Genomic DNA, 27,346 nt, shown 5'->3' on the forward strand with positions numbered 1-27,346 from the left:
ATGTACGTCCATCGCCGATCCTAGCGAAGACCGTCATTAAAAGCAGCATCGGACGTCAAAGCACCCATGGAAAATTAAGCTGCTGACGAACGGTTACCGAACGGCTTGACGGATTCAAACCAGGCTGCTGAACTGACTATGGTTTTATTCTTCTTGCATGTTTTTTTTCTCCTCAAGTCCTTTTTATCCGTAGATGCATCACTGTCGCGGGTGGGAGGATGTTGCGGAAAAGGAAGAAGACCGCTTGCCAATGTCACGGCCGCTGGATGAAAGGCGCACAGCGGCCGTGCCAGTGTACAGAACATCATCATGAGCTAGTAGAAAAGGAAGATTAAACGGGTTCTCTCAGCAGAGCCATGGCGCGGGTCTAGTTCCTCAACGCCGAATTCAGCGCAGCCGAGATTGATGTTGCGCCTAATTTCCTTTGAACCTGGTCATGGCGGTACTGCCAGACTGCCTGCCCAGAGGAGGCGCACACAGGGTGTACATGTCTGTGTACGCCGACGATGTGGCCATGTGGGCGCTGGGCGCCAAGGGGAGCTGCCGAGGCGTCGTGCTGCAGCTGCAGGCGCCCCGGACGCGGTGTGGGCCAAGCTGGCCAACGTCGGCCTGCATGCAACCAGTAAGACGGAGGCTATGCTGGTACGCCCGAATGCCCAGACCCGTCGCAGGGCCAGGTGCCTACACATCGATGTAGGCACCTGACCCTGTGAAGTGTGTGATCTGGGGCTCACACTGGACCACTGCGTCAACTTCCGGCAGGCCGCCAAGGAGCTCCGAGCCAGGGTACAGATGGCCACCACGGCCATGCGAAATATGGCCGCCGGGGCCGCGGCTGCTCGCAGTGAACGGCCCTTCGGCCCTACAATGCCTCGACCTTGGGGCCGCTCATGTACGCGCTGCCACTGGTCACGCTGCGCAAGCCCAGCTGGCGGAAGCTGGAGGGTGACCACCGCAGGGGCGTGCGCACCTGCCTGGGTCTGCCTAGAGACTTCCAGCGTGTGAAGACGCTGACTGAGGCGGGGACATGGACGTTCCAAATGACGGCGGAGCGGCGGGCCCTGAGCCACACTGACCGGCTGCGGCGTGCCGAGGGGAGCAGCTCCCTGCTGCAGCGGCTGCGCACACACCCCCACTCGCGCATGGGGCGCATTCTGGCCCTTAACGAGGTGGTGGCCCCCGTAAAAACAGCCCTCCCCCCCCCCCCCACCAGCCGCCCCCTTCCCTAGAGGCCGAGGTGTACATGGAGATCCCGGGCCTGCGCAGCAAGCGGCGGACGTCGCACTGCGGGCACCTGCAGCTGGCTCGGGGCGTGGTGTTCCGTGCGGCAGCGGCAGGATTCGGCGGCAGCCGTTCTGGGGGAGTCCACCAGGAAGGCCCGACTGCACTACGCCGCGTCGTCCGCCACGGCCGAAATGGTGGGCGTAAGCCTTGGCCTGGACCTGCTACTGGAGCTGGAGCCGCCACCCGATTGCTGCGCCCTGCTGTGCGATTCCCGGGTGGCCCTACTGCGGAACCGGGAGGGCGACCGTCGCTCACTCTTGGTGCGGGCCGTGCGGGACAAGGTGGCACGGCTGGCTGAACGGGGAGCTCGCATGCGGCTACAGTGGGTGCCAGGCCACATTGGGCTGTAGGGAAACGCAGACGAGCTGTCCACCGACGCCCATGAGCTGCCCCCTTCGCCCACGGTGGCCCAGGGAGCTGCAGATGACGCCCGCCTGCTGATCCAGCGTCGTGAGCGGGTCCAGCACCCTGACCCGAGGTTGGCCGCTGGAGAGGCCCCACTACCCGTGCGGGACACATGACTGCCCCGACAGCAACGCTCGGCTGTCCTGGACCTCCGTGTGGGGTGCGTGTAGACGGCCGAGCGAAAACGCCGCTTGGAGCTGGTCGACGACCCGTCATGCCAGCACTGCCGGGCGGCTGTCCAGACCCTACCGCATCTGGTCCTCGAGTGCCCCCAGTTTGCGGCAGGGAGAGGTGAACTGTTGAACGCCTTCAGGGGAAGGGCTCGGCCTCTCGAATAGTTTGTGGCCGCCGGGCAGTGCCAGAGAGCGGGACGGAGTCTATGAGGCCCTGGGACGCCTCGGGACTCCTCCCGGCGTGCGTGTGCGTGCGCATGTGCGTGCGTGCGGGCGTGCGGGCGGGCGGGCGGGCGGGCGGGCGGGCGGGCGTGTGCGTGTGCGTGTGCGTGTGCGTGTGCGTGTGCGTGTGCGTGTCCGTGTGCGTGTGTGTGTGCGTGTGTGTGTGCGTGTCCGTGTGCGTGTGTGTGTGTGTGTGCGCGTGTGCGCGTGTGCGCGTGTGTGTGTGTGTGTGCGCGTGTGCGCGTGTGCGTGTGTGTGTGCGTGTGTGCGTGCGTGTGCGCGTGCGTGCTTCCAGGACGCCGTGGCGCTATATTCAAATGGGTGGGCTTGGTGGTCTCGCCCGTCGAAACGCGCCGTCGGCAACGAGAAGTGTCGTCGCCCCATATGCGATAGCGATAAATAAACGCTACCGTAAGGCGCGAGGCATTCGCCGCATTTAGCTCAGCCAGTGACAAACAGCTGATCTGACGATTCGCGTCAATTTCGATACGCGCTGGCTGTGACTGGGCTATCGGAGCTAGCATGAGCTTTCTAGGTCTGGACATCGATTTATTAAATTGGTAGGATTAATCGACAGGAATCAGTCAATTCTTTGATCGGTTAATCGGTTGATGGCAAAAACTACAGTTCGAGTTCGAAATCTTTTTTTTTTCTTTCTCTACGGGCGGGTGCCCTAACATCAGCACCTGCTCTCCAATATTTACTCACCATCATCTCTATGGGTCTTCCATACGGAGGAGTCAAAATTCTTGAATTTTAAGTCATATATCTTGTATGTGTGTGATTGTCCAGATGCCGCGGTAAACAGACCCTCGCGTAGTAGATACGGCTGGCATATGGGGGCTAGAACGCGTGCTTAGTGTCGCTGTTTCTACAAGAAGCGTACCCGGAGCCTCTCGTCGTTGCTAATTCAAACGTGCAGTTTTAATTATACAAGCGGGCTGTTCTGATGTAAGGCGACAGCGCGAGATAATCTAACGTAGAGTTTTGGGGAGCTTGATTTCTGGTTTAATACGCTCACGTGAATTGAACCGATGAACTGGTAAAAAAAATTATCCCGATTAATGCATTAATCGTATAATAGATATTGGTGCAACGCTCCTGTTTCTGAGAAACTGGCGTTACACTAGGAAGGCCGTTTCGGTAGGTTAAACAAACGGGCTTTCAGTGTAGGTGATGTTGTGGCGTCACCAAAGGAAGTCTACGTTCCCATGGAAACATAGTGGATTAGCGTTTTGATGAGAGAATCAGTAGAAGCAGCTGTGTATTGTGATTGCCAAAATAATAGTGTATTCCTTCCATCTTTTTTAACACCGTTCATGTTATGTTAGGTTTCGTCGGTTCATGGTGTGGGCCTGGATTCACACGAAACTTCCTTAATGGGGTGAGGTATTTTTCAGGATTTCTTGTTTGCTGTGAGCACCATTATTTAGTCATGTGGATATTGTGAACATTGGTTGTGCTTATGCAGTGGTCATATACGTGTGGGCTGTACCTGCATTGTAGTCATGTAAACGTGCGAACCTTTTTTTTTTTTTTTTTCAACAAGTTGGCCTGCTAACGTCTCACTTTCTTTTTTTTCAGATTTTTCTGATGATTACAATGGGCTGAACTGGCTTGGGATATTGTTTTGCAAGTTTTTTTAGCCAATGAATGCACTGCAAGAAATGCAATATAAAAAAATTGTCTCTGGCCAAATCTCCCTCTCCTGATATCAATTAAATTTAATGAACAATTTTATCCTTGCTACCTTTTTTTTCTTGTTTGAAATTTCAGGATGCATGAAACGCTTTGTTTTGAGATTTGGATACCAGACAGGAGGAGCAAAAAAAAAAAAAAAACTAAGCAACACGAGACTACCATTGTTTCCCACAAAGCAGGAAGCACATAAACACGTCAGAATACATCAATGTAAATCATTTCCATAAACGCTATCATGCTTGCATAGCGGAGTCGGTTTCTGAAGCACGCTCTTGGTGCACAGCCAAGGGCGTCAATGGTATCAAACGACCATTGCAATGAAAGCCTATGCTAGCGCCGTTTAGCCTCGCCACAGCCTCCGCATGTTGGAACGACGGAACCACCTGCAGAGAAACGCACGTTTGGGATTCACGTACTGTGCCAAATGGTGCAGCAGACGATCAGAAAATTCACCTAGAAATGAGCTAGCAGACGATCAGAAAACCCGGTTTTCGGGCTCGCACGTCCAAATCGCCGCCATTTTCCCATAGGCGAAAATCGTTTTTATTTATTTTCAGGATAAACAGGTAAGTGCCGTCGTTGTTCCCGGTGTCAAACAAAATAGACCACAAAATGCGACCTTCGTGTGAAGTTTAAGCGCGAGCAGAGCGGTGGTTCGCTGAGGAAAATTTTTTAAAGTGTTCCAATTATACCGTCGCAACACACTGTATGTATGTATATAGCGAATCAGAACCAAATGAGGGGCATGTCACATAAACACAGAAAGGAAGGGTAGGAGTCAAAAGAGAGAGAGAGTAAATGTTTATTGAAAAGGAGAAGAGGTCGGCCTGAGAAATTGATCTTGGGCCTGCTACTTCCCTCTGGGGGGAGGGTACTGGGGACAGAAACAGAAAGGAATAAATATGGGAGGTATGGGAAATGACAATGAAAGCGACAAATGAACTATGTACAAGCAATAAAACCAATTGACGTCTCACGTACAACGGGGCGCTGAATCAGATGTCTACAGTTCACTTTTCAGCACATGACTATCGTCCATTAAAAAGAAAAAAAACTGCTTAGACATTATTTCGCAGTCTGTTCGATTTTGTCGCAACCTAGAGGCGAGAATCCATAGAGGAGTCACCAAGAAATGTAAGCAGAACTTTAACGGCTAGGCTTTGTTTCCTGTTGTCAGCCCACGTGCCCAAAATATTTTGTTCGGACAGAGGGTAGGAGTCAAGAGCCCCAAAGAAGGCAAAGGGGAGGTGGTCCTTCATTTATTCATTTTGTTTATTATCATTTATCATTTATTACACACGGGCTGCACTGCAAAGTCGAGGGTGTGAAAAAATTAATCGGCAGGCGCGAATGCAGGTAGTAGTAGTAGTAATGTCCTTTATTGGGAAGGGAAGGCCGGTTGGCCAGAGGGGGAAATGGGAATATCAGGGAGGGAAAAATAACACTTCTTGAATCTTCAAGGGTCGTGCAGGCAGCTTCCAAGTGAGGCACGAATAGCCCAGTTTGAGGGGCCGAGTGGGTTGTAGGCCCCGGCTCACACTACTTGAGCGAGACCGTTCTCAAGGGAAAAAGTGCCTAGCGCGGCGAGAAATTGGAGGTCATGGTACGGGGGATTATCTGGTGAAGAACCATTTGGCAGTTCACGTTCGAGAATATATCGATGGTCTGAGAATGCAGCACAGATCCAGATTAAATAGTTTAGGTCCGCGATAGAAGTCGCTGAACAGTGCGGGCAACGTGGTGGTGGTGACTTCCCAGGGTGAATCCATTTGGCTATGATGTGAGGGGTGAGAGCCGCGTTGGCAAGAGTCTTATTGATGAAAATTTCGGCAGGGCGTGGTAGAGAATGTTCGCCGTTGAGGTAGCCAAGCGGAGTACTTGATGCTAGGCAGCATGGGCGCGCGTGGCGAGCATGGTCCAGTTGCAGGCGAAAGGAGGTGGGCAAGACAGCAGGAGAGGATTGGTCATCCAGCGGAAGGGTTTCGAGGAGGCTCTCCCTAGCCGCGGAGTGCGTGGTCTGGTTGCCATGTCCCTGCATCATGTGTCCCGGTATCCATGCCAGGCGAGTTTTAGTGCCGTTCTGAGTAAGTATGTTGACCATAGCTCGAATCTGGTGGAAAGCAGGATGTTCAGAGAAAGCCTTGTTGAATTCGTCAATAGCCGTTTTGGAGTCGGTGAGTATACGAATGCGGGCAGGTAGTGGAGCAGAGACGTTGTAGGCAAGATGGTCCAGTGAATGGAGAATGCCACGCAGTTCGGCTTCAATGGGAGACGGATGAAGTATATGTTTCGCAATGGAACCCTCAAATTTGGGACGGGCTGGACAATGCCACGCGAGGCCCATTCGGTGTTGGTCCAGGCTGGCATCGGTAAAGAATAAAGATGTCAATTTCATCTGGTCTGGGAGCTACTGGTTCAGGATGCGACGATGGGCTCTTTGGTGTGCACACACCCTTGCTTTGGGAATGCCATGTCACCGATGTGATGATGTCAGAATTGGCCTTTACCAGGGGACAGGCGGTGCCTGACTCAGTGGTAGTGGCATGGTTCGTGCATCCCACGCAGCGAGCGCCGCTCTTTGACACGTAAGAGACCGGAGTTGTTCGTGTTGAAGGGCAGCTTCAGAAAGCAGGGCTTCCATAGGAGGCAGAGGAACCGCCTTTTCGAGGGCGTCGATACGTGTATGTCGCGGCAATTCAGTTATTCGGAGCGTGGCGCTGTGAAGGACTGATAATTGCTTCTTGTGACTATTTGAGAAAGTAGATACAGGGGCGCCATAGAGAAGGCGGCCTAGAGCCACTGCTCGTGCTAGGGTAATGCAAGCTGCTTGTTGGGCCCCTCCGTAATTATTTGACATTCTTGGAATTATATGAAGCATTGGCTTCCAGGTATTTCGAAATTGCTTTACCCAGCACTGTGCGCTATTGTGACTGTCCAAAGGGATACCCGGCAGTCTAATTTTGCCGCACATAGACCTAATTGGTGTGTCGGATAGATAGATGGTGTGGTGCATATCAGGAGGTATCTTATGCCGTCCGTGCACCACCATGAACTGTTTTTTTTCAGGAACCAGGTCTAGCCCTAACGTCGGGTCCGACGTGAGGCTGTGGGCTGCGGCCTGCAACTCAGTTATCATGTCTTCAGTTGACGTGTAGTCTGCAGCTTCGGTCCATACAGTAAGATATCATCTGCATATATCGCGAAACGTGCAGCAGAATCCCTTTCTAGTTGCCGTGCAACGCGGGCCATTGCCAAATTGAAAAGCGCAGGTCCAAGGATAGAGCCTTGATGCACACCCCTGTCCAGGTAGTAGGTCTTGGGGCTCCTTCCCGGGTGCGTGGCGCTTGGACTTATGGGGCGGTTGTCTAGAAACGACCGGATCCAGTTTTGGGCTCGCTGGCTTGGGAATGCTTGTGCCACTTCTGTAAGGATTGCAGTTTGGCTCACGCGATCAAACGCTTTACGCATGTTGATGGTAATGACATAGTGGGGGTTGCCTGCTGTGGAAGTGCGATTGATCACTCGTCTCAGCAGCCATAAACAGTCGTGCGTACCCAAGTGTGGCCGGAAGCCAGTTTGCGATGGGTGGAGCCATGGCCGGATGTCTTCCATATAGTGTTTCATGCGATTATTTATGAGACGCTTGATGAGTTTGCAGATTGTTGGTGTCCAGAAAATGGGCCGAAGGTTAGAGATGTTGGAGGGGTCTTTGTTAGGTTTTGGGATGGGATGGACGAGCATGAGCTTGAGGTTGTCCGGAACAGTCCCTGTAGCCCAAAGGTCATTGATAATGTCCAGAAGCACTAGGAGGGTAGCTTCGTCCAGGTTGCAAAGGTGCTGCCAAGTGAGCCCATCATGGCCCGGAGCCGAATGGGGTTTGCCTTGGTGGGGGGCAGCCTGGAGCTCCGCAAAAGTGAATGGAACATCTAGCTCCTAAACAGACTCCGATACTGGTATGTTGGGTAGCGGTGGATGAGGAGTGATGGAGGCTTGCGGAAAAAAAAGTAGTTATGACCTGCTGTTCCACAGCTTCAGGGGTGTCCTTTAGAGTGAGTGTGGAGAACAGCGTCGACTTATGCTTGCGCTTGCCGGACATCCCACGATACACTTGCCATAACTTGGAGAGGCCGCGTTCCTTTCCGAGTCTTGCGCAGAGGCTGTGCCATTGTTCGTTGGCGAGCGAGCGTTGATATTCCCTAATAAGCTTGTATTGTTTTCTCAACTTGAGGAGATCACGGTGACGTTTCCCGCTAGAAAGGTACCGGGTGGTTAGAGTTTGAGCTCCCTTCCATAGGTTCGCCATGTGGGCGTCCATAGCCGGGGTTTTGTCGTCACAGTCAATATGTTCACCATAGAGATCTCTTGCTTTCTGGAAAGTAGTAATAATCTGGTCGACGGATTGAGGCGTGGACAAAGGGGACATGTGCCTGTAGGTTGTCCAATCGGTTCGGGGTAGGCGCTGACGTGTTCGGAAGCGCTTTCCGTTAAGAGTGATGAGAATCGGATAATGATCGCTGCCCCACGTTGTTGTAAATGGGCTCCAGTCCCGGACAATGCCAGATGAAGCTAAAGTAAGGTCTGGGGAGTATAGTTCTGTTGCTTGTGATGTAAGCCAATACGCGTGTGTTGCATAGGATCATTGATCATAATGAGGCTACAGTCTTCCGAGGTTTCCTCGAGGCGAGAACCACGGCCATCTGTTTGAGCGTAACCCCAGGTCGTACTTTTGGCATTAAAATCCCCGCCGATATTGATCGGTGTTCTTGGATATTTAAATACCAGGTGCCGAAGCCAGTTGTACGCAATAGATTTTTGAGAGCCAGTGGCTGGTCTGTAATAAACCGAGGCTGCAATCAGTGGCTTGCTGTCCAGGAGGCGAATGTGGACGACGACAGCCACGTGATGTTCGGAATTTTGACCAGGGACAGAAATTTGGTAACAACCCAGGTCTGATCTTACCAGGTCCGCCGTTTGTTCAATAATCGAGGGCGTGCAGTGCACATGTGTGCTACGGCCTGGACCCCTTCCCGTAATTGAAGGTTCCGTAAAAGTTGTAAAGCCATAGACTTGAAGAGTGACCCGGGTTTCCTGGAGCAGAATTAAGAAAGGTGAAATGTGAAGAATGCGGTTGGAAAGTATGGAGCCGTATTGGGTAAAACTAAGGCAGTGCCATTGCAGTATCTTCAGGGAGTGCTTCCTTGAGTCAGCGTGTTTCTTGGTGCAACCTTTATAGGGGGCGGTTCAACCTCGTCAGGCAGTCCCGGGAGTTTACTGGTGATTAATTGCAGCATGGCTTTTGTTTCCGAAGCGTAACTGTCTGAAAGAGTACGCAGCCTTTCTGTATCCGTTTGGCGTTCACGTCGTTCCTGTTGAAGATCCGCGCGAATGAACTTCAGGATTTGCATAAAATCCGAACTGTCCTTTGGATGCTGTTGAGATGTCGGGGTGCGTTTATTGCTAGCACTGCGACTGCGGCGTTGGGTCGTCGAAATGTTAGGGTGCAAACGTTGCGCTGATTTCGGAGGCAGCTTGGATGAATCAGTCTTTCGTTGTAGCTGCGACTGGGGAGAAGTACCCTGACGGAGCATGGCAATCTCCTCCTTGAGTTGAGTGTTCTCCTCTCGCAGCTGACGGATTTCAGAGCGCAAGCTGTCCAGCTGCGCCAAAATAGCCTCATTAATAGAGGTCGCGGCTGAGGTCGAAGCTGACTTCACAGTTTGGGATTGCATTCCGCTTTCTGGAGCACATTTCGGTAAGAAACCCCGTCCTGAACGCGCTGAGAGTGCTGTCGTGGGATTGCCTTTCTGCTGGCAAACTTCTGGTCCAGGGCCAGGTGGCCATCTTCTTTACAGGCCACACAGAAGAAACAGACCACACAGAAGAGCGTACGTTCACAAGGCTCTTCCTGATTGTGGGTGCGGCCGCAGTTTCTACAGACTGGTTGCTTGGGGCAGTACTTAGCCATGTGTCCGATGTTATCGCAGTTGAAGCAGACGATTCGCTTAGGGGCGTATGGACTGACCCGTACGATGGCTGTGTAATATTTGACTACTCGAGGGAGTGTAGGTGAATCGAAGGTGAGGACTGCTCGATTGGTCTTTCCAAGGCGTTGAGCAGCCAAAATGTCCGCTTGCTCGCAGTGAAGCCACTGAAGGATTGCTTCATTCGATTCACCTGCTTCATCTGTGATAACCCCGCGGGATGTGTTGGGCCGATTTGGAGACGCCTTGATTTCAACAGGGACGATTATCTCTTGGGAGTGATGCATAAACCCAAGTAGCACCAAAACATTAGAAGAACGTATTTTTTTTGTTTGGTGCTAACGTTAGAGCAATGTTCTTAATGTCATTTTTTTGAAATGTTTAACTAATGTTATCAAAAACGTTACAGTAATGTTCTGTCAAACATTATTTAAACGTCCACATAACATTTTTACAACATATTATTAATGTTAGTGTTACATTTCCCTAACGTTGCAGCGAACAAGCTAATAACGTTCAAAAAACGTTTAAAAACAATGTAAAACGTTACATCACATTTCGCCAAACGTTATGCGAACAGTAAGAAAGCATTTCTACAACATATAAATACTTTTGGAGTTACGTTTACCTAACGTTGCAGAAGCACCCTACAAAAACATTTTAAGAACAACTAAAAAACGTTATAGTAACGTTTCGTCAAACATTATTGGAACTGTGATGAAGCATTTCGACAACATAGTAATTATGTTGGATTTACATTTACTTAACGTTGCAGAAAACACGCTTGAAACAATCTTTTAACGTTGCAAAACGTTTTCAGAATGTGGACCAGGAACGTTACAGTGACGTTTTGCCAAACGTGTGGAATGTGTACCGTGGAGCATTGTTTCTGTTATCCACGTTTGCCGGTTACGATATATTTTAAAGCATTTTCAAAATAACAAGGAAAAGTGAAATTTCAAATAAAATTTTATTTTATTTTTGCATGGTTACAACATTTTTTTTATTTACATTCCATTGCTGCTGCTGTGCAGGAGAGGAGGCTCCATCCAGGGGCTGGCTGCGTCTGTGTGGAAAAAGCAAACAATTCCTACTGCAGTACGCTGCGGCAGTAGGCGGTTTTTGCGCGAAAAAGTAGTCGCCGCCTAAGGATTTGTTTAGTTAACGAGCGCTCACACGCACATGCACTAAAAGGAGAGTAACTGAACAAGCAGCTACGCAGCAACTCGTGCTAACCATATGACCAGAAGAAAGCAAGCGCACAAAATTTTCGGTCAACTGACTCCCAACTTGAATCTCCCGAGTCAGTAACCTATACAGGTTAGTGACTGTTCCTCAAAGTCGCTCGCTAGCGGAGTGTTGTGTCTTCTGCATGGTTCATGTATTTTTATTAGGCAGAGATTAGGATGAAAATCATTTAAATATAAATGCACTATTACATTTTGAGAATATTAGTTTATTGCTTACCTTGTGGGTTCCTGTAAGCCCAATATTCGCAAAGTGGATCCAGTCACCAATGATGTGGCCCGCTATCGACTGTGACCTGCGTCACACCAGCAGCAGCTGGAAAGCATAGGGCGCGACTAGTTATGGGCTGCATAGCAGTTCATAAATTGAACTACTAAAACAAATCAAAATACGCTTTCAGAAATTTTCTACACTCACCAAATACTACTCGGGAACGGATACTAACCTCTCGGACCGTTTTCTTCTTTTCTTCCTGTCCAACTGTATATAGATGACCGCTACCTCAATCGAAACAACCCATCTGAAAATTCGCTTGGTTGTAGAAGCGACGTTTGCTCCTCCAGTCCGGCAGATCTTTCACCTAAAAAAGAACACAAAGTGCTAGAGGTATTACAGATGGTTCACACAAAAGAAACACCCATTAAACACGAATGTGTATAATGGTCCAAGTTTACTTACGTAATAAAGGGAACCAAAGTGGGAACTCATAAACGAACAACTTCGATCCTATAGTCTTTCTCAGCACTGAAAAGAGTTGTGTGACATGTTTAATATATGCTTGGAACAGGCTAGGGGAAGAAAGGAGGAAGAATTTGAACATTTTACAACAACCCGGGCATTCTTCTTTTTTTTTTATTTGCACGAATGCAGGAAGGGTCTGTTTTTCAGTCAAAGCCATGCGTATCATTGCAGCCACTAAATTTGTTAGCGTTCACTTTAACCATGGTTTTTGTTTTTTCACGCTCGGCGTTGTTACCTCGTCATATGAAACGCACCCTGTTATTCATCACTGCTGAGCATTTACAGGATTTTTCAAAAGTTGGGAAGAGCGCCTGGAACCACGGCTGTAAAAGCCTTTGATTCAAGCTGTTCGAAACCGCACCACCGATGAACAGTACTAGAACTAGCTTTTTTGCTCGAAGCATGTCGGTTTTATTTCGGCGAACGACGGCTGTGCATGATCAATGCGGCCCCAATGAAAGCGTGTTGGTTCCAAACTTCTGATAAAGTACGCGCAGTAGGCAAAATTCTGTATCCAGAGTGACCTCTTTTGGGCGGAACGGTTCCCTTTAGAGGGAGTGGGTGATCGCTAGCATGACCAAGTACCTCCCACACCTCTTAACCCCAATTCCCCCTTCGGATCTTTATCGGCTTAGTTGAAAGTGGCACCTTCCCTGGTCATTCCAGCTCCTGTTGTGCTGTGCGTTATCGATTGAATTCGCTTTTCCATTTTGATTCGCTAAACCCGCTCGCCATTTACACAATATTTACTTACCAGTTTCTATGGTATCGGGATTGGCACTCATCGTCAATGAACTCCGCGGCTTTCCCGGTTTGAGGGTATCTTGAAAACCATAGCCTGCAATGAAAGTGACTTTGACTCTTTACCAGCTGCTATTTACCAGCCTTTTGGGGTGCATTTCTCACAACTCAAGAACGCGCTATGCTGCTTTAATGCATTTCAAAAATGTAAGTCGCAAACGAACGCATGTACTCGAACAGCGCACTTTTTCCCACCCTCTGTGACACCTGCAGCCCTCAAAGTGCCCCTTTCTAACAAAGTTGGCTATATAGTCACGCAGGTTGTCTGGTTGCTTACTCGCCAGCGAAGAAAGCTACGACAAAAGGCTCAGGTTTGCAGCTTTTAACAATATATCCCAGAAATCTGACGAACTTTTTGCGATAGGTACACCGTCATACCGTCTAAGTTAACCAGCGGCAAAATAGGCTACCAAGGGGTGCATTCTGACCTGTTCGTTTGCATTTGTATCGACTACATTCCGAAGTAGCTGCACTGGCTGCAGCCTCCCCCCCCCCTTTTTTTTTTTTTTTTTTCACGTTAAGGAACCCCGGCGTTCCCAACATAATTATCGCATCGCCAGGCAATTAGGGGCAAACGTAATGCTTTTGTTTTTTTCAAAATTTCGCACAGCGAACTAACGTGACACGCACATTATTTTGTTTCGCGTGCCCAAGCCGCTACCTCACTTGCCCGGCTGAAGTGAAGATCATTCGAGTGTGGGCGAGGTTAGTTATCCGAATTCACTTTGCTTTGCACAAAGCGCGCAAAAATCGTTTCCATGCAACGAACAAAAATCGTTTCCATGCAACGTACCCGTAACATCGATTCTTCCATCAATACTGCCTACTATATAGTTCACCAAACATATAAGGCCCGTTCACACTTGCGACGATGAGACGCGATTTCGGAAACTTTTGCCGCCCGGCGATCCGTTTTGTCGTTCGGTCTCGGCCAATTTGTCGCCGCGACAGAAATCGCGTTGTTCGTCGCAAGTGTGCACGGGCCTATAAGCAAGAAAATACTCACGAGTTGCTCCTGCACACCTTCCTTGTATGTCGCTTACATTGCCCAAACGCCACCTCTGGCGCTTCGTTTTGAATATCCAGCGATAAACGGGTCTAGGTTGGACAGACCACGGAGAAAGATATAACACCATCGAACAGGCTACGACTGAACAAGCATGCGCTTGCGCATATACTTACGTCTACAACTGCAGTGTTCCAGGTAAACGATCCGGTGTAACGACTGGAGCTGGGTGCGCACGGGGTCGGCAGTGGCGAGAAAAGACCCCTTGAGCCCTTGCCCTTTTTTCTTTCCCTCTCATATGGGGCGAGAAGACAGTGGATCTCCAAGCAACTTTCCGCAGCCGCTGTCTGCGGCTGAAACCTGTCTGAATGAACAAAAAGCCGTGGGGGGATGCTACACAAAGGAACGTCGCACAATGCGACGGGAAACTTCTCCACCCGCGCTTGGGGACAGCGCCGCGAAGTTCGCCTTTTACATCGCAAAGTGAAGACAGCCTTACCTGCTCGTCTCAACGAACAGAGGACTCGCGAACAAGATTGACTTTGAACGAGACTGATCGTGATTCCCGGATCAAGGAACGCTTCATAACCAAACATGAAATGCGAGTGGTGTAGGGAGAAAATTTGTAAAAAACACCAGTGACATTTTTTTTTTGTAAACTAGAACTTAAACGTTTTGATTCACTAGTCAGAAATATCATGCTTCGATGAAAAAAGAATTGTGGGCAACTTAACCAGTCCAGCTGGTGCGTACGGAATAACTGTGTGGTCACATAACTACAAAAAAGGGTTGTTTTTTTTTCGTACATGTATGAAAGCGAGTTACCCCTGCAGCCTTGAGCACTATTAGCGAACGCAATTACGTAATTTCTCGCCTGATCGCCGATAAAGCATGCCTTCGCCAGGAATGCCTTCGCACATGGAGTCTCTCTCCCCCCCCCCCCCCCCCCTTCTTCCTCCCCCGTTAAACGGCTCCGAAAATTACATAGTCTCACGACTAGAAATAATAGGATATCATTTCACAGTAAATCACAGAATATCACGCAAATTACGGGATATTACGGCTAGAAACTGCTATTTCTAATGTTTTCTAAAATGTTTTCTGAGTGAATCTAGAGCAATCTCTCCCCTGCCCAAAGAACCACAACTTAATAGGAAATAAGCCGCAACGAGTAAAATAAATCTGCTTTATAATAGGTGTTGCTTGAAGTGTGTTAAAGAAAAACCTAACAATGGACACAAATCGTAAGATAAACTTTTGAAACGCGGCATTAATATAATGAAAAAATTCAGTAAGTGCAGTAAATAGTCATTCACGACATATGATTTACCAAAATCAAAATACAACAATACGTTCAAAGCAAATAAGGCATACAAGAACCAGACCGAAGTAGGTGGCTAGTACCAACAAATATATTTTACATGACCTCCTCGAGACAGCTAGCGCACCGCTGGCGTTGTCTTATTACCGCTGTTTCCAGAAAACTGCACGTGCACTGCTTGCGTACTCAAACGCTTCGTCGTCGTTTTCTACCGTCGTTGTCTCCTTCCATCGTGGCACGTTAGGAGCACACTACGAGTAACCATATCTGTTCTTCAAAATGTTTTCGCATCGAAATGCCTTTGAACCGAGAAGTCCGTGCATCGGAAAGCCCGTGTGCCGAAACGTGCTTCACCGAAATGTCCCAGACCCCGTCATAACAGTAACACGGAGACACTGAGATCGGATGATTCGTTTCAAATTAGCTCGATGGCATAGGCGCCAACAAAGTGGGCGCTGAAAGGCTCGATCCCCCCCCCCCCCCTCTTCCCTCACCCTCCCCATTTTTCGAGGGCTTCGTGTCCTTACGCCGCACACGATGATGGGAAAAATATGGGTACGCAGCTTTTCAACAACAAACGCAACTCAAGGTTTTAAACGAAGTTCGCGTAATTGGAGGCTAAACATTGCGCTTCGGCTGATTATAAGGACTCGAATACTTCCTAATCGTCTTGCCCTTGCCTGTGAGAAGAATTCGTGCTTTGAGTTAGCACAATGTCTGCAAGGCACAAAATGGGAAAAAAGGAGTCATTTCAATTACATTTGAACCAGGATGTAACTAACTTCCACGTGACGAATTCCTGGATTTAACAAAGTTTTTCAAATCCCCATTGCCAGCCTCATTGAAAACGATGCGTTTTCGACCTGACCTCTATATAACGAAGGCATGGCAACAGTTACACCTTCATGTAACGAATTCGCTACGCTGATGAGCCATCGTTTTTTGCACTTTTTCTGAAAAATTGGCTGGAGATATGCACTAATTTAGCGAACATTGCCCGCGCTGCAAACTACCGTGTGTTTCCAATGTGAGTGTGGTGTCGCTTAGGTGCTAGGCCCAACTGTCGGTGAGTATATTCGCGCGTCTCCACTGATTTCTGAGGTGTAGGTTCGTTGGTGATGAGTTCTGCTACTAGAAAACAAAAAGATTTGTCTTTTCAAGACAAGCTCGCAATTTCAGGTGCCGTCTCCGCAGGCAAGTAGGATCAACGTTGTCGTTCGGTACAGCATCCCAGCTAGCACCTTCTCAAAAAGTTTGAGTGCACAATTAAATAGCATCAAGTTCGCGAAAAGGCGCCCTTTCAGCACACGTTTGCTCCTTGAAACTGGTTAAAGCAGCGAAGAGTGTCAAAAGGCAAAATTGATAGTTACGTTACGCTTGCGAATACAGGGGTATAAGCGACCTTGATTCTTTGGACTGCCGTGTACTGAAAAACTTCGTGGAAAAGCAGAAGCCGCAAATAGAGCATTTTTTTCACTCTGAAATAAATTCTTGAAGGGAGAGTTCACTGTCCCTGATGTCAAGTATTCTGATTTAGTTTCGGCTTCATTTACGGCTGCCTTAAATCGAAACTTGCATATAATGAAAACCTGCATGTAACGAAAATTTTGAATTTTTATCAACTTCTTTACATACAGGTTTAACTGTACGCGTAACTCTATATTTCGACGTGGTGCGTGCTTTTACACGGCGGATAAAGGCTTGCATCAAAATTGACGAATTGATTACGTCTGCCGCAAAGGGAAGTTTTCAAAGTTTCAATTTCGTCGCCTAAATATTTTTATAAAGTTTCATCAAAGGTAATACAGTTGTCAAACATTATAGCTTTTGCAGTGAATTAACAACACCGCAGCAGCAGACATCAAAATATTTAGGCAGCAATCGTGCCGCCAGCGCAGCGTTATGGGGAGGAATTGGAGCGACAGCGGAGTGCAGTTTATATACGTAGATGTTAAAAGTTGAAATCCACTCTAGAAATACAGTTATGCGGCTACAAAGGAAGGCTGTACAGCTTGGTTAGATACTTCGCAAGGGCCCCGGTGCTTGATTTCACCTTGGGTCCACCGCCCATCGACATCATGAAGTCGATTTCCCGACGAAACTTATAACCAGGAGGCTAGCCGTTTGTAGCGCGAGCGTGAGCGTAGGGTATCATCGATAGTGAGCACTTACGCGCTCGTATAGGCTCAAGGCAGGAGCATGGATATATGGTTAGCAACCGCCACCAAAATGTTACAGAGAGGAAGACGTGAAACGAAGATGTATTTACAAGGCGTATTTACACCCGCCTTGGTGGCTCAGTGGCTAAGGCGTTGTGCTGCTGGGCACGAGGACGCTGGTTCGATTCCCGGCCGCTGCGGCCGCTTTTCCGATGGAGGCGAAAAGCAAAAACGCCCGTGCGTACGAGATTTAGGCGCACGTTACAGATCCCCAGGTGGTCAAAATTAATCCGGAGCCCTCCACTGCGGCGCGCCTCATCGCCTGCGTTGCATCGGCGCGTTAAACCCTACAACCCATCAACCAACAAGGCGTATTTACATAACAGAAGGCTCCGCGCAGACCAAGAACGCCAGAGCTTCGGCTTCTTCCTTTTCAATACATGTACAACTCAGAGTCGATCTGAGCGCGCCCAGCGTCTTGTTTTGGCTACAATTTAGCACACGTGCGAGCAGGCTAGGCACTGGCGTTCGTGTCTTCTTCCTCTGTGGCTGATGCACCATAACAATGCTGTTGTACTTTATATGGCTAATGCGAAACAAAATAACGCGAAACTGCGGTGTCGCAGTCTCGCGTTGCATGCGCAGGGCAACTCTGGCTTTCACTGTATACAGTGAAAGCCAGAGTTCGTTACAGATCTACCAAATCATCCAATGGGTGTTAATTCGATCGCCGCATTGATAAGAAGCAGCTCTCGCATTTTTGTTTTCTGCTTCAATGGCGCAGAATTTGCGGTGCAAACGTGACAGGAATGTAAAAATTACACATAACACTGTCAATTCCTATTCATTTTTTTCTATTCCTATTCATTCCTAGTCATCCATTCATTATTTCATTCATTCATTCATTCATCCTAGTCATTCATTCCTAATCATTCCTAGTCAATTCCTAAAATAAATTTAACTTCATATGATGCACTGAAAATTGTTAAAAGCGTGCTTTCGTGTATATTTGAAGTAACCTGCATAATTGACTTGCAAATCGTTGTTTCCCGGCAACAAGTGTATTTCTCGATGACGCAAAACACCTTCTGCTGCTCTGTGCTGTCGCTCTTTCTTGCGCTCGGTGCAGATGACAGAAAAGAAAAATACCAGGTAGACTCACGCCGGAATACAAGACACAAGAACAGGCTTTGACGCACTTCCCCTGCAGGTCTTGAGAGGGGGAGCAAGCCCCCACCCGCCGCGCGCACCCGCATGATACACGCCTTGCAAAACGAGGGGAGCGGCGGTGGGCAACAATAGGACTGGTCATAAATGGGACCGGTTGTTGACGGAGCTATTCCTCTGAGGGAACAAAAGGCAACTGAGGGGAAAGCCGCCTTGCCTGAGAAATGTTTCGCGCGGACTCGCAGCGGCCAAAACCACAACTGATGACACGATTGGCGCTGTAATTTATCCTTCTCAACACGTTGGCTTGCCCATGTCCTGGGCTGGGCTGGGCTCATAACACAAAATAAACACGCACGCATACACACTTACAACATTTGTCTCAGCACATCTCCGGCGGCGTCCAAATGCAGTGAAGCATAGAAATAATGTGGCTGCGATTTTTAAAAGCATTGGCGTAGCCAGGATTTTATATCGGAAGGTGGGGGGGGGGGGGGGGGTGTTTCAGCCGCCAGAGCTGCTCAAACGAGCTGGAAATTGGCCGCGGAAGACACGCCAAAGATAGCAGAATCGGTGGCGACACGCCGACGGCACGAGATGCAAAGTTCTATATATGTGAAATAAGGAAATAACCCGAAATATCCCCCCCCCCCCTTTAATATGTCAAAATGGTGAAGAGGGAGCCAGAAGAACCGACCGGTACGTGCTGGAGCCTGGAAGCGTTATCTGGCGCGTGCGATTCACGTTCGCGCGAATCACCCGTCCTAGATGAACCCCCCCCCCCCCCCCCTCCCCACTTCCCTCACGAGAAATTTCGGGGGGAGGACTTGTTTTGACCCCCTGTACCCCTGAAGACTTTGGTAAAAGCCAGTTGTATTGTGCAATTAGTTTGAACATTTCGCTAATGCTTCAAGCATAACATCACCGCGCCGTTGTAACATAAATGTTATGCTTATGTTCAGATTTATTATGTTACCTGACAGTATTACCTCGAGCATTTTAATAACGTTAAATTTCTAAAATTACTTCAACGTTATGCCTTGAACATTGTAATAATGTTGCAATAAAGATGTTACCTATAACGTTGCTTTGCGGGTACTTCTTAACATTATAATAATGTTTACATTTTTACATCCCATTAATGTTCTGCCGTGAACATGCCCTGAACGTTATTATAATGTTTCAATTTGTACATTACTTTAATGTTGAGTCCTGAGCATTTTAATAACGTTACCATTTCTAACATTGGTGATAAGTTGTTTCCTGAACATGTCCTGAACGTTATTATAATGTTTGTATATTTACATTACTTTAATGTTGAGTATGCATCATTGTAATAACATTAGTATTTCTAACATTGGTTTTAAGTTGTTTCCTAAACGTTAAATAAATGTTGGGAACAAAACGTTAACATACATGTTTGTTTTCAACGCAAAAATAACGTTTCTAACATAACATAAACATTGAATGTTTTTTTTAAACGTTACATAAACATTGCCTCGTAACATTTAACGTTATCTAAACTTTCGCAACTTCCAGATAACGTTATTCTAATGTTCTGTGCTACTTGGGAAGCGGACATGAGTGGTAGCCATTAGCTTGGAGGCATGTGCAGGATCATACACAGTCAGTTGGATGCTGTTACGTGCTACATCATATCGATGAGCTGCGAGCTCAGCTAGTTCCGATGAGGGAGCTGATGTGCCGATAAGCATTGCTAGTGCGTTTTAGGAATATCTTTAACACTTATTTTCGAGAGCGGTCTTAGCAAGAGCAAGGAGCGGGGCCTACTTACCCGACCCAGTCTCGTGATGGCCGTTTTCTTGTTTGGCTTGGCACGTGTCCAGGTTTTCCAGCCGCCGGTTGGATCGTCGTCAGCATGGAGGCAAGAAAAGGTTGTCGTCAGCTTCCTCGTGGTCCATTTGGTTGGAACAGCCTTCTTCGACGTATTCATGACTGCTCTGGGTTCCCACCGGTGGATCATTCATCGCGGATTGTTGGGTGCCGACTTGAAGAAATGGAGGCCGGAGAATATTGCCGGTGTGCGATATGAGCCATGGCGCGAAAGGAACGCCACGAGCAAGTTCACCCGCGAGCCCCGCGGAGTAGCTGGCTCGAGCGTCGGCGCCGCGCCGATGCACGTAGGCTTAGCGGTGGCGATGCAAAAAAAACCATTATAATTGTCCAGTCTCTAATGCAGGGTGGTCGAAACTGGTATGTACAGGTAACGGGTAACTTGAAGAATCGCTTGGTCACTCGTAAAGGCTGGTCATTTGAGCAATACTCACGGTTGGACGGAGTGAACAGGCAGCCGAAGCGAGACACGTTGGCTGGCGTTCGAACACGTGCGCTCCTCCCCGAATACAGGCGTAAGAAATGGTAGGCTTGCATGTCTTCCACCACCTGTGGAATTACTTAAAATACATTGACTGCAGTTATCATAAATGTAATTATCATCTAATGATGCAATTATTCGGCAGTATCTTGTCGTTACAAACGGAAGCGCTAATCAAGTTTCTCAAGCGCTTTGCGACGGATGACGATGATGCCGGCGCAGACATTTGATTTGTTTTGCCCACAAAACCAAAGGGCGTTACAAAGGGAAGTCGTGTACATTGAATACAACGTGTAGGAGGAGGCGCAGAGAAAAATATCAAACAAGCCATACGCCTCTGCCTGGGCCTCCCGAGCACGTCCCCGGCTGCGACTACCTACACAGAGGCCGGCACCTGGACCATCCAGATGCGGCCCTGCAGACGGGGCTGCACCACATCCACCGGCTCCATAGCACACCGGACGGGGCAGCCCTTCTGCAGCGGTAAACCACGTACAGCCGCCCCTACTCGCAGATGGACATGCTGACGTCCATCTACGAGGGTCACGTTGAGCTGCCGCAGCACCCCCCCTCGAGACACCACCACCTGGCACCGGCCGATGATAATCGATCTCTTCACATCAGCACCACGCTCCCGAGGATTCGCAGCAAGCGGTCAACACCAACCCAGGCTATTCATCAGGAGGTTGCTGCCCTGCTGCAGGACGAAACGGCCGGCCTCCTGCCGCTCTACACAGACGGCTCCGTGCAACCGTCCATGGGCAGAGCTGGAGCCGCCTGCACGGCAATAGAGCTTGGCACCAGTCGTGTGTGCTGCCTGCCCTACCCCGCCGCTTCCACCCTTGCAGAGCTGGCCAGGCTGCACCTTGCTGCTGACCTGCTCCTGGAGAAAAGCAACCAGATTCAGGGGGCCGTCATCACCGACTCCCGGCCCGCTCTCTTGCGACTGCGAGCGGTGGACCAGCCATCGAGCTCCAGCGGCTACGTGGAGCGGTCGCTGGCGGCGAAACTTCGCCTAATGGAGACCCGCGGTTGTGACCTACGGCTCCACTGGTTGCCATCTCATGTCGTAATCACCGGCAATGAGGTGGCTGACGCCCTGGCCAGTAGTGCTGCTCGCCAGGATGGGGTCCCTGCCTCCCGCGACCTGAGGCCCTTCGACGCCGCACAACCCATCCTGACCTGGGCCAGGAGGTGGAGACGATACACCCGGACCCTAGAGTCATCAGCGGCCGAGCTCCACAGGTCCTGTCTGGTCGCATCAGCAGGGACGCCAGCTCCATACTCCTCCGCACGCGGCTCGATTGCTGCAACGTGGCAGCCCGCTTGCACCGACAAGGCCACCGGTCGTCGCCCACATATGTGCTGAGAGAGAGAGAGAGAAAAGACTTTATTGAAACACATATCCTGCGTGTTAGGAGCCGGCTCGACCGCGCAGGGCTCGTAGCCGCTCCCTAGTCTAACTTATAGATTTCTATAAGTCCGGGTGTAGACCTCGAGGCTTCGTGCCCGCCTTGCTCGGGCTACTTGAGCTCCCCGTCCACTTCCTCCCCAGTCTGGGGTCGGTCGTGTTTGGGTCACTCTTTCGCCTTTGCTTGGCTAAGGCCGCTTCGAGCCGCTGGATGACCCTTCTTTGGTGGTTGATGTCCGTCGAACACACACACTCGCGCACATCCGGTGGGTACGTGTCTCTCGAGCACTGCACATTGTCCCCCCCCGTCGCGCACTTCACTTTCACACCCCCACATGAGGATAGCGTCGCTGTCTCGCGTTTGCACACACTACACGTAGCGTCCTCGAACAGGTCCGGGCACATGTGGCGCGCCAGCGCCGGTGTCAGCACGGTTTCCGTCTGTAGTTGTCGAAACCTGACTGCCTCCGCCCTGGATAGTTCCCTGTGCGGGGGCGGAAAGGCTTGCCTCTGGTCGCGGTACCATCGCAGGACCTCGCCGTAGTCGGTGATGGGTTCTGCGTCTTCTTCCTCGTTGTGGTCTTGTTCGCTGGGGTCCGACGGGGCTTCCGCCACGGCTCGGCACTTTGCGAGTTCGCGAGCCGCGGCATCCGCCTCTTCGTTGCGATTGCCGATGTTGGTTGCCAGCTCCCTGCCTGCGTGGGCCGGGAACCATATTTCAGGGCTACGGTGGACCGGATGGGTGCCGTCCCTGTTTCTGCGATCTTGGCCGCTGTCTTCCACACCACGCCGCGGGCGAAGTTGCGGATGGCGGTCTTCGAGTCGCTGAGGATTGTGGTCGTTCCCGGGATGTGCTGAGTGCCCAGAGCCCGTGACCCTGGAGCACCTGCTCTGCTCCTGCCGCCAACAGCTGCGAGCAGAGAGCTTCGGGTCGCACTCCAGCGTCTCGGGCTGCCCAGCCACACCCTGATGGACATGTTTTTCCCGACTGGCCCCAACTCCATCCGGCGGAAAGCATCCGACTTGTCCTGGCCTTCCTCGAGGAGGCCAACCTCATAAAACAGCTGTAGCCCAATGCCTGCTGGCCAGCCTTACGCACCCATTATCTGATCTCTTAATTCCTTTCTCTCCCTCTTTCTATGTCTCCATTCGTTCTCACCTATCCCCTTTCATTCCCCTCTCCCCTTCCCTCGGACTGGGTTAACGCTGGTGATCTCCCAAATGAGTTCAAAATATCCCTAGTCCACTTTTCCACTTTCTATCAATAAAGCACTCCCTCCCTCACTCACAGTTCCACATTCTTTCAGGACGTCGTGCGGGATGAGTTACACGTCGATTTTTCCTTAGAGATTTTTTTTATTTGGCCTTTCACACTTCTTCCCCTTTGGAAGTACCTCGACTAGCCCCCGGCACGTAGTTCGTCTTAAAGAAGAAGCTGCGCTAGCGAGAGCACATCACGAAACGTGCACTAACCACTCCTTCATTTCGGAGACAGCTTGTTCCGATCGGGCTGAATTTTACCTAGTTTTCCTACTCTTCTCTCTGTTGTTGTTTTTTTGTTTTTTCTCTGTCTCTCTTGAACTTAGACTTGCTTCTGCTCCATTATTTTGCATCGTATGATTGATTACAATAGAAAAAGAATTCTTATTGTTTTTCGGGCCACCACTACCAACCAGAAGGACTATGTCCCGTTTGTCCAACGCTCGTCCAGTCCGCCTTTTACTGCGTGTGGGCACTTGCACTTATCGGCCCGATCTTATGCCATATCTCACTCAAATCTAGCTGGGAGCGCATCGTATCAATGTGAAAGAAAACTAGCGCGCATATCAAGGGGTTGTGAGCGACGTGATACTGGCGATACCACCAGAATATACCGCGAGTGAGCGAGCAAGAGATGGGAGCAAGAGTGAGATCGTACTAGCAATTTTTAGCTATTTTTTACCTAAATTTTACGTTTAGCATATCCTCCTCACTTTTTTCTCTTTCTAATTAGTTCCTTCTGTCCTGCGCTGCTATTATGAACGCACTTAATTCACTTATTTGTCCCGATGTTTTTAATAGAAACGGCACTGTTTGGTACCGTCAAGCTGAGTATCGTTGCACATCGTCGCAGGGCGTTGGGTATGTTAGGCCGATTATCCTAAGGCAGCAGGCAACACTGCGTTGCCCAAGCCACCCTGTGTGCGAGTTTCGTTTTATCATGTGTGCAGCAGAATCAGTTGGATAAAGGTAGCTAGCTCTTTCGAGATGTTTACTCGCGTTCGAGCGAAACACCAGGAACTGCGTATGTGTGGAATGTCTTGACAGCTTAATGCTTTTTGCCGTAGGTAATGCTTCCTCTTAAGGGCGCAGCTGGTCGATTGCACCCCCTTCAATGGGCTACAAATGAGCAGACCAGACACAGCGAATCATGGGTGTGATCGAAGAGTGAGTGTGACCTGTGTCTGCACGTCTCCTCGGAAGGACGGACTATTTCGTTTCGTTCTTTCTTGTTTTGTTTTTTTACTTGTACCCAGCCACTTCTTGTCGTATAGCTGGTTTCTTGATTGCCTTTTCAAAGTCGCTGATTGAAGGTGCTGCACCATAAAAAACGCGTTAATTGGTGTATTGCGAAAATTCGCTTACTTGCGCTGGGTGCCTGCTACTCATCAACTAGTAGTATACTCTTTTAAGGAGGCCTTATTGGTTGGATATAAATTAGGCAATACAGCGTTAGTGCAATTTTGCACAGTCACGAAGCTGTTTTGGACCCAACGTTTGTAAAGCAAAATGTCAAGTAGGTTGTTGACCCCACAAATAACGGTGTGTGTCTATTGATAGCTTTCGTATGGTGGCCGCCAAAGATGTTTAGCTTAAGCTGGGGGCCTTTCTGTTTTGTTTGCTTAGGCGAAGTGTTTGTAGCGTTTACCGTCGGCCGGGTAATATGTTTTCGTTAGCATATGCGTTTACGTTACGGAGTTCTCGCTCTAATGGTGCAACCACACTTGAAATGCGAGGAAGCATTTCAGGTGTGGTTGCACCTTTCTGCCTAACGAGGAGAGAATTGGACCGTTATTACTTTCTGTTTGCAGAAAACCGGACGAGGACAAGTCGCCTGAGGCACAAGGAATACTGTGGACATGCAACAATCCTCTGTCGTCCATATCCATTGGCAAGCATACTGTGGCGGCCCTCAGCTTTGGCTCGCACCACTGTCTTTTTTTAACAGATAATGGGGAAGTGTTTGCCTTCGGAAAAAACAACTTTGGGCAGCTTGGCACAGGAAACACGGTTGAATATTCAACAGTGCCATTCCATGTCACCGGGGTGAAGTGGGCAGCCAAGAGCATTGCATGTGGGCCAAGTCACAGTGCAGCTCTGACTACCAATGGCCTCGTCTATATGTGGGGTCAGAATAGCCACGGGCAGTGTGGCTTCTTGGAAGAAGTCGTCCTCAGCCCGAGGGCAGTCGACATCTTGGAAGAACTTGGGAAATGCCAAAACTGTGGTTGTTCAGTGGTCAGTGATGCATTTGTGCTTGGCGTTTCTTGCGGTCTTGTTCACACTCTGGCCTTGACGTCCAATCATGAGGTATTTGCCTGGGGTACGGGCCCCCAGCTTGGACTAAATGTTACTACGAGGAGTTTACCAAAGAAAATTAGCTTCCTGAAGGGAAAGAAAGTGCTCTCGGTGGCGTGCGGAGCCACTCACAGTCTTGCTGTGACTGAAAACGCCTTGCCCGTGGCCACTCGGGACACTGCTGTCACGTGCAGTAGGTGCTCCGCAAAGTCAGTCACCTGCCCTCTTGGTCTCCCTTGCATGGAGTCGAAGCCCTCTACTATCGAGGGTGAAGCTGAAGTAGTTGAGGCTGAAGAAAGCACCGTAAGGGATGTTGAATGCACCACTGGAAATGAAGATGGGCTAGGAGGCGCAACCAAATCAGAGGCAGCTGCTTCATTGGATGTTGAGGGTGGAAAGTTGCTCAATGGAGTCCAGGAAGTGCAAACAGCCGCTGCTATGCAAGAAGACCGACCCAGAGAAGAGCACATGGAACCACATTCCTCCGTGGATGCCAGTGTTGCTGTGGCTGATCAGGGGGGTGCAGCAAACCCCGCATCCACTGAAGGAAGACAGCAGGGCACAGAGGCCCCGGAAGCAGCTTGCAATGAGTTTGAAGGGGTGGAGCTCCGGAGAGAGCAACTTCCCATGCAGCGTTCGAGGTCTGCGTCCATGCCATCGAAGCGTACGTCGTCCATCCTGAATCCTGAGCATGCAATGGAATTCCTTGACCGACAGCTGGGCCACAAGCCTCCCTCCAAATCAAGAAAGTCTGTGCCGGAGGACACAATCAGTGAGCCCAGCAAAGGGAGCTCTTCAAGCACCTCGTCAGTAGCTGTCAAGAACGTGTTTTCTCGGGTCACTTCGCTTTTTGTCGACCGACTCAATTTTGTTTCCTTTGCGCCTCAGGTTAGCACCACAGGATCTCGCAATGGCTCCGCTGAATCTTTTGAGCTCGTCGAGTCAGATCAGGCTTCAAATATTAGTGACTCTGACAAGATCAGGAACTACTTGGACCGGCAAACAGCCTCCTCACGTTCTTCTGATAACAGAGAATTGCTGCCACCTAGACAGACAATAATCACACAGGTGTGGAGCTGGGGCAAAGGATCCTATGGCCAGCTTGGACACGGTGATGACTTAGACAGGTAAGGTCTTTTCACTTTTGCATTTAACTGGCATATGCTAAGGTGCTGAATGTTTACTGAAGGAGCGCTGAATGGTAATGAAAGGAGGGAGGGAGAGGTGACGCATCTAAGCGCAAAAAAGACTACATGAACGATTATGCACGTCATCTGTTTTAAATGCAGAGCATTTCTTAACCTCGCCTGTTCCTGCGTCGGACGGTGTCAACAGTTTCGCGTCCGCAGCAGGTGCGCCTCTCCTTCCCTCCTCTCTCTCAACAGCAGCTGGCGCGCGCATGCGTCGTAGTCAGCCCGTTTGCTCCGTCGCGGTCTCGGCCTAACAGGTGCGTGATAGCAGCGCGGTGGGTTGTGGAAGGGCGCGCGCTGCTTGCGCATGCGTGCTCTCCCCCCGTACTGCTCTCCCTCTACTGCGCGCGCTGCAAATATAGTGGCTAGCAGTCGCTCGTGTTTCAGTCACTGCGTTGCTCCTTCCTTCCTTGGTTGACACTCGTGCCCACGTTTACTCGTGTCTGCTACTCCAGCATCACGGAAGAAGCGATGAAAGCAACACTGCCTTCAATCAGTACTGAGGCCCCAATGCTCTGCATTTACTTGTGTTCCCCTCGCGGGAAGGCGCGGGAATTTTTTTGTTCCTCTTTGCTGCTGTTACAATGTCTCCTCCATACTAATTCACTCGATTAACACCTTGATAACGTTTGTTGCAGTTGTC

At 49.7% G+C, this 27,346-nt stretch overlaps 1 protein-coding gene and 1 long non-coding RNA gene across 3 annotated transcripts in view; one reads left to right on the top strand and one right to left on the bottom strand.

The window, feature by feature from the left end:
• Nucleotides 1-10,718: 10,718 nt before the first annotated feature.
• Nucleotides 10,719-12,362, bottom strand: LOC144172949 (uncharacterized). Its single transcript, XR_013323138.1, has 4 exons — nt 11,693-12,362; nt 11,460-11,594; nt 11,234-11,329; nt 10,719-10,832 (listed from the first exon to the last, which is right to left on the bottom strand). It is a non-coding gene; the product is annotated as an uncharacterized LOC144172949 (long non-coding RNA).
• An 11,763-nt stretch (nt 12,363-24,125) lies between these two features.
• Nucleotides 24,126-27,346, top strand: part of Als2 (Amyotrophic lateral sclerosis 2) — a 74,148-nt gene continuing 70,927 nt past the window's right edge. Inside the window, exons 1-2 of one of the 2 annotated variants that reach the window (XM_077687342.1) lie at nt 24,126-24,382; nt 25,027-26,640. In XM_077687342.1, coding sequence (XP_077543468.1) covers nt 24,366-24,382; nt 25,027-26,640 — 1,631 coding nt within the window. In that variant the 5' untranslated portion in view covers nt 24,126-24,365. The remainder of the gene's footprint in view (nt 24,383-25,026; nt 26,641-27,346) is intronic. The other variant, XM_077687343.1, reaches the window with a different exon arrangement.

This window comes from Haemaphysalis longicornis, unplaced genomic scaffold (genome assembly GCF_048455015.1).
Source record: "Haemaphysalis longicornis isolate Haplotype H1 unplaced genomic scaffold, Haemaphysalis longicornis Haplotype H1 scaffold_1, whole genome shotgun sequence".
Classification (NCBI taxonomy): Eukaryota; Metazoa; Arthropoda; class Arachnida; order Ixodida; family Ixodidae; genus Haemaphysalis; species Haemaphysalis longicornis.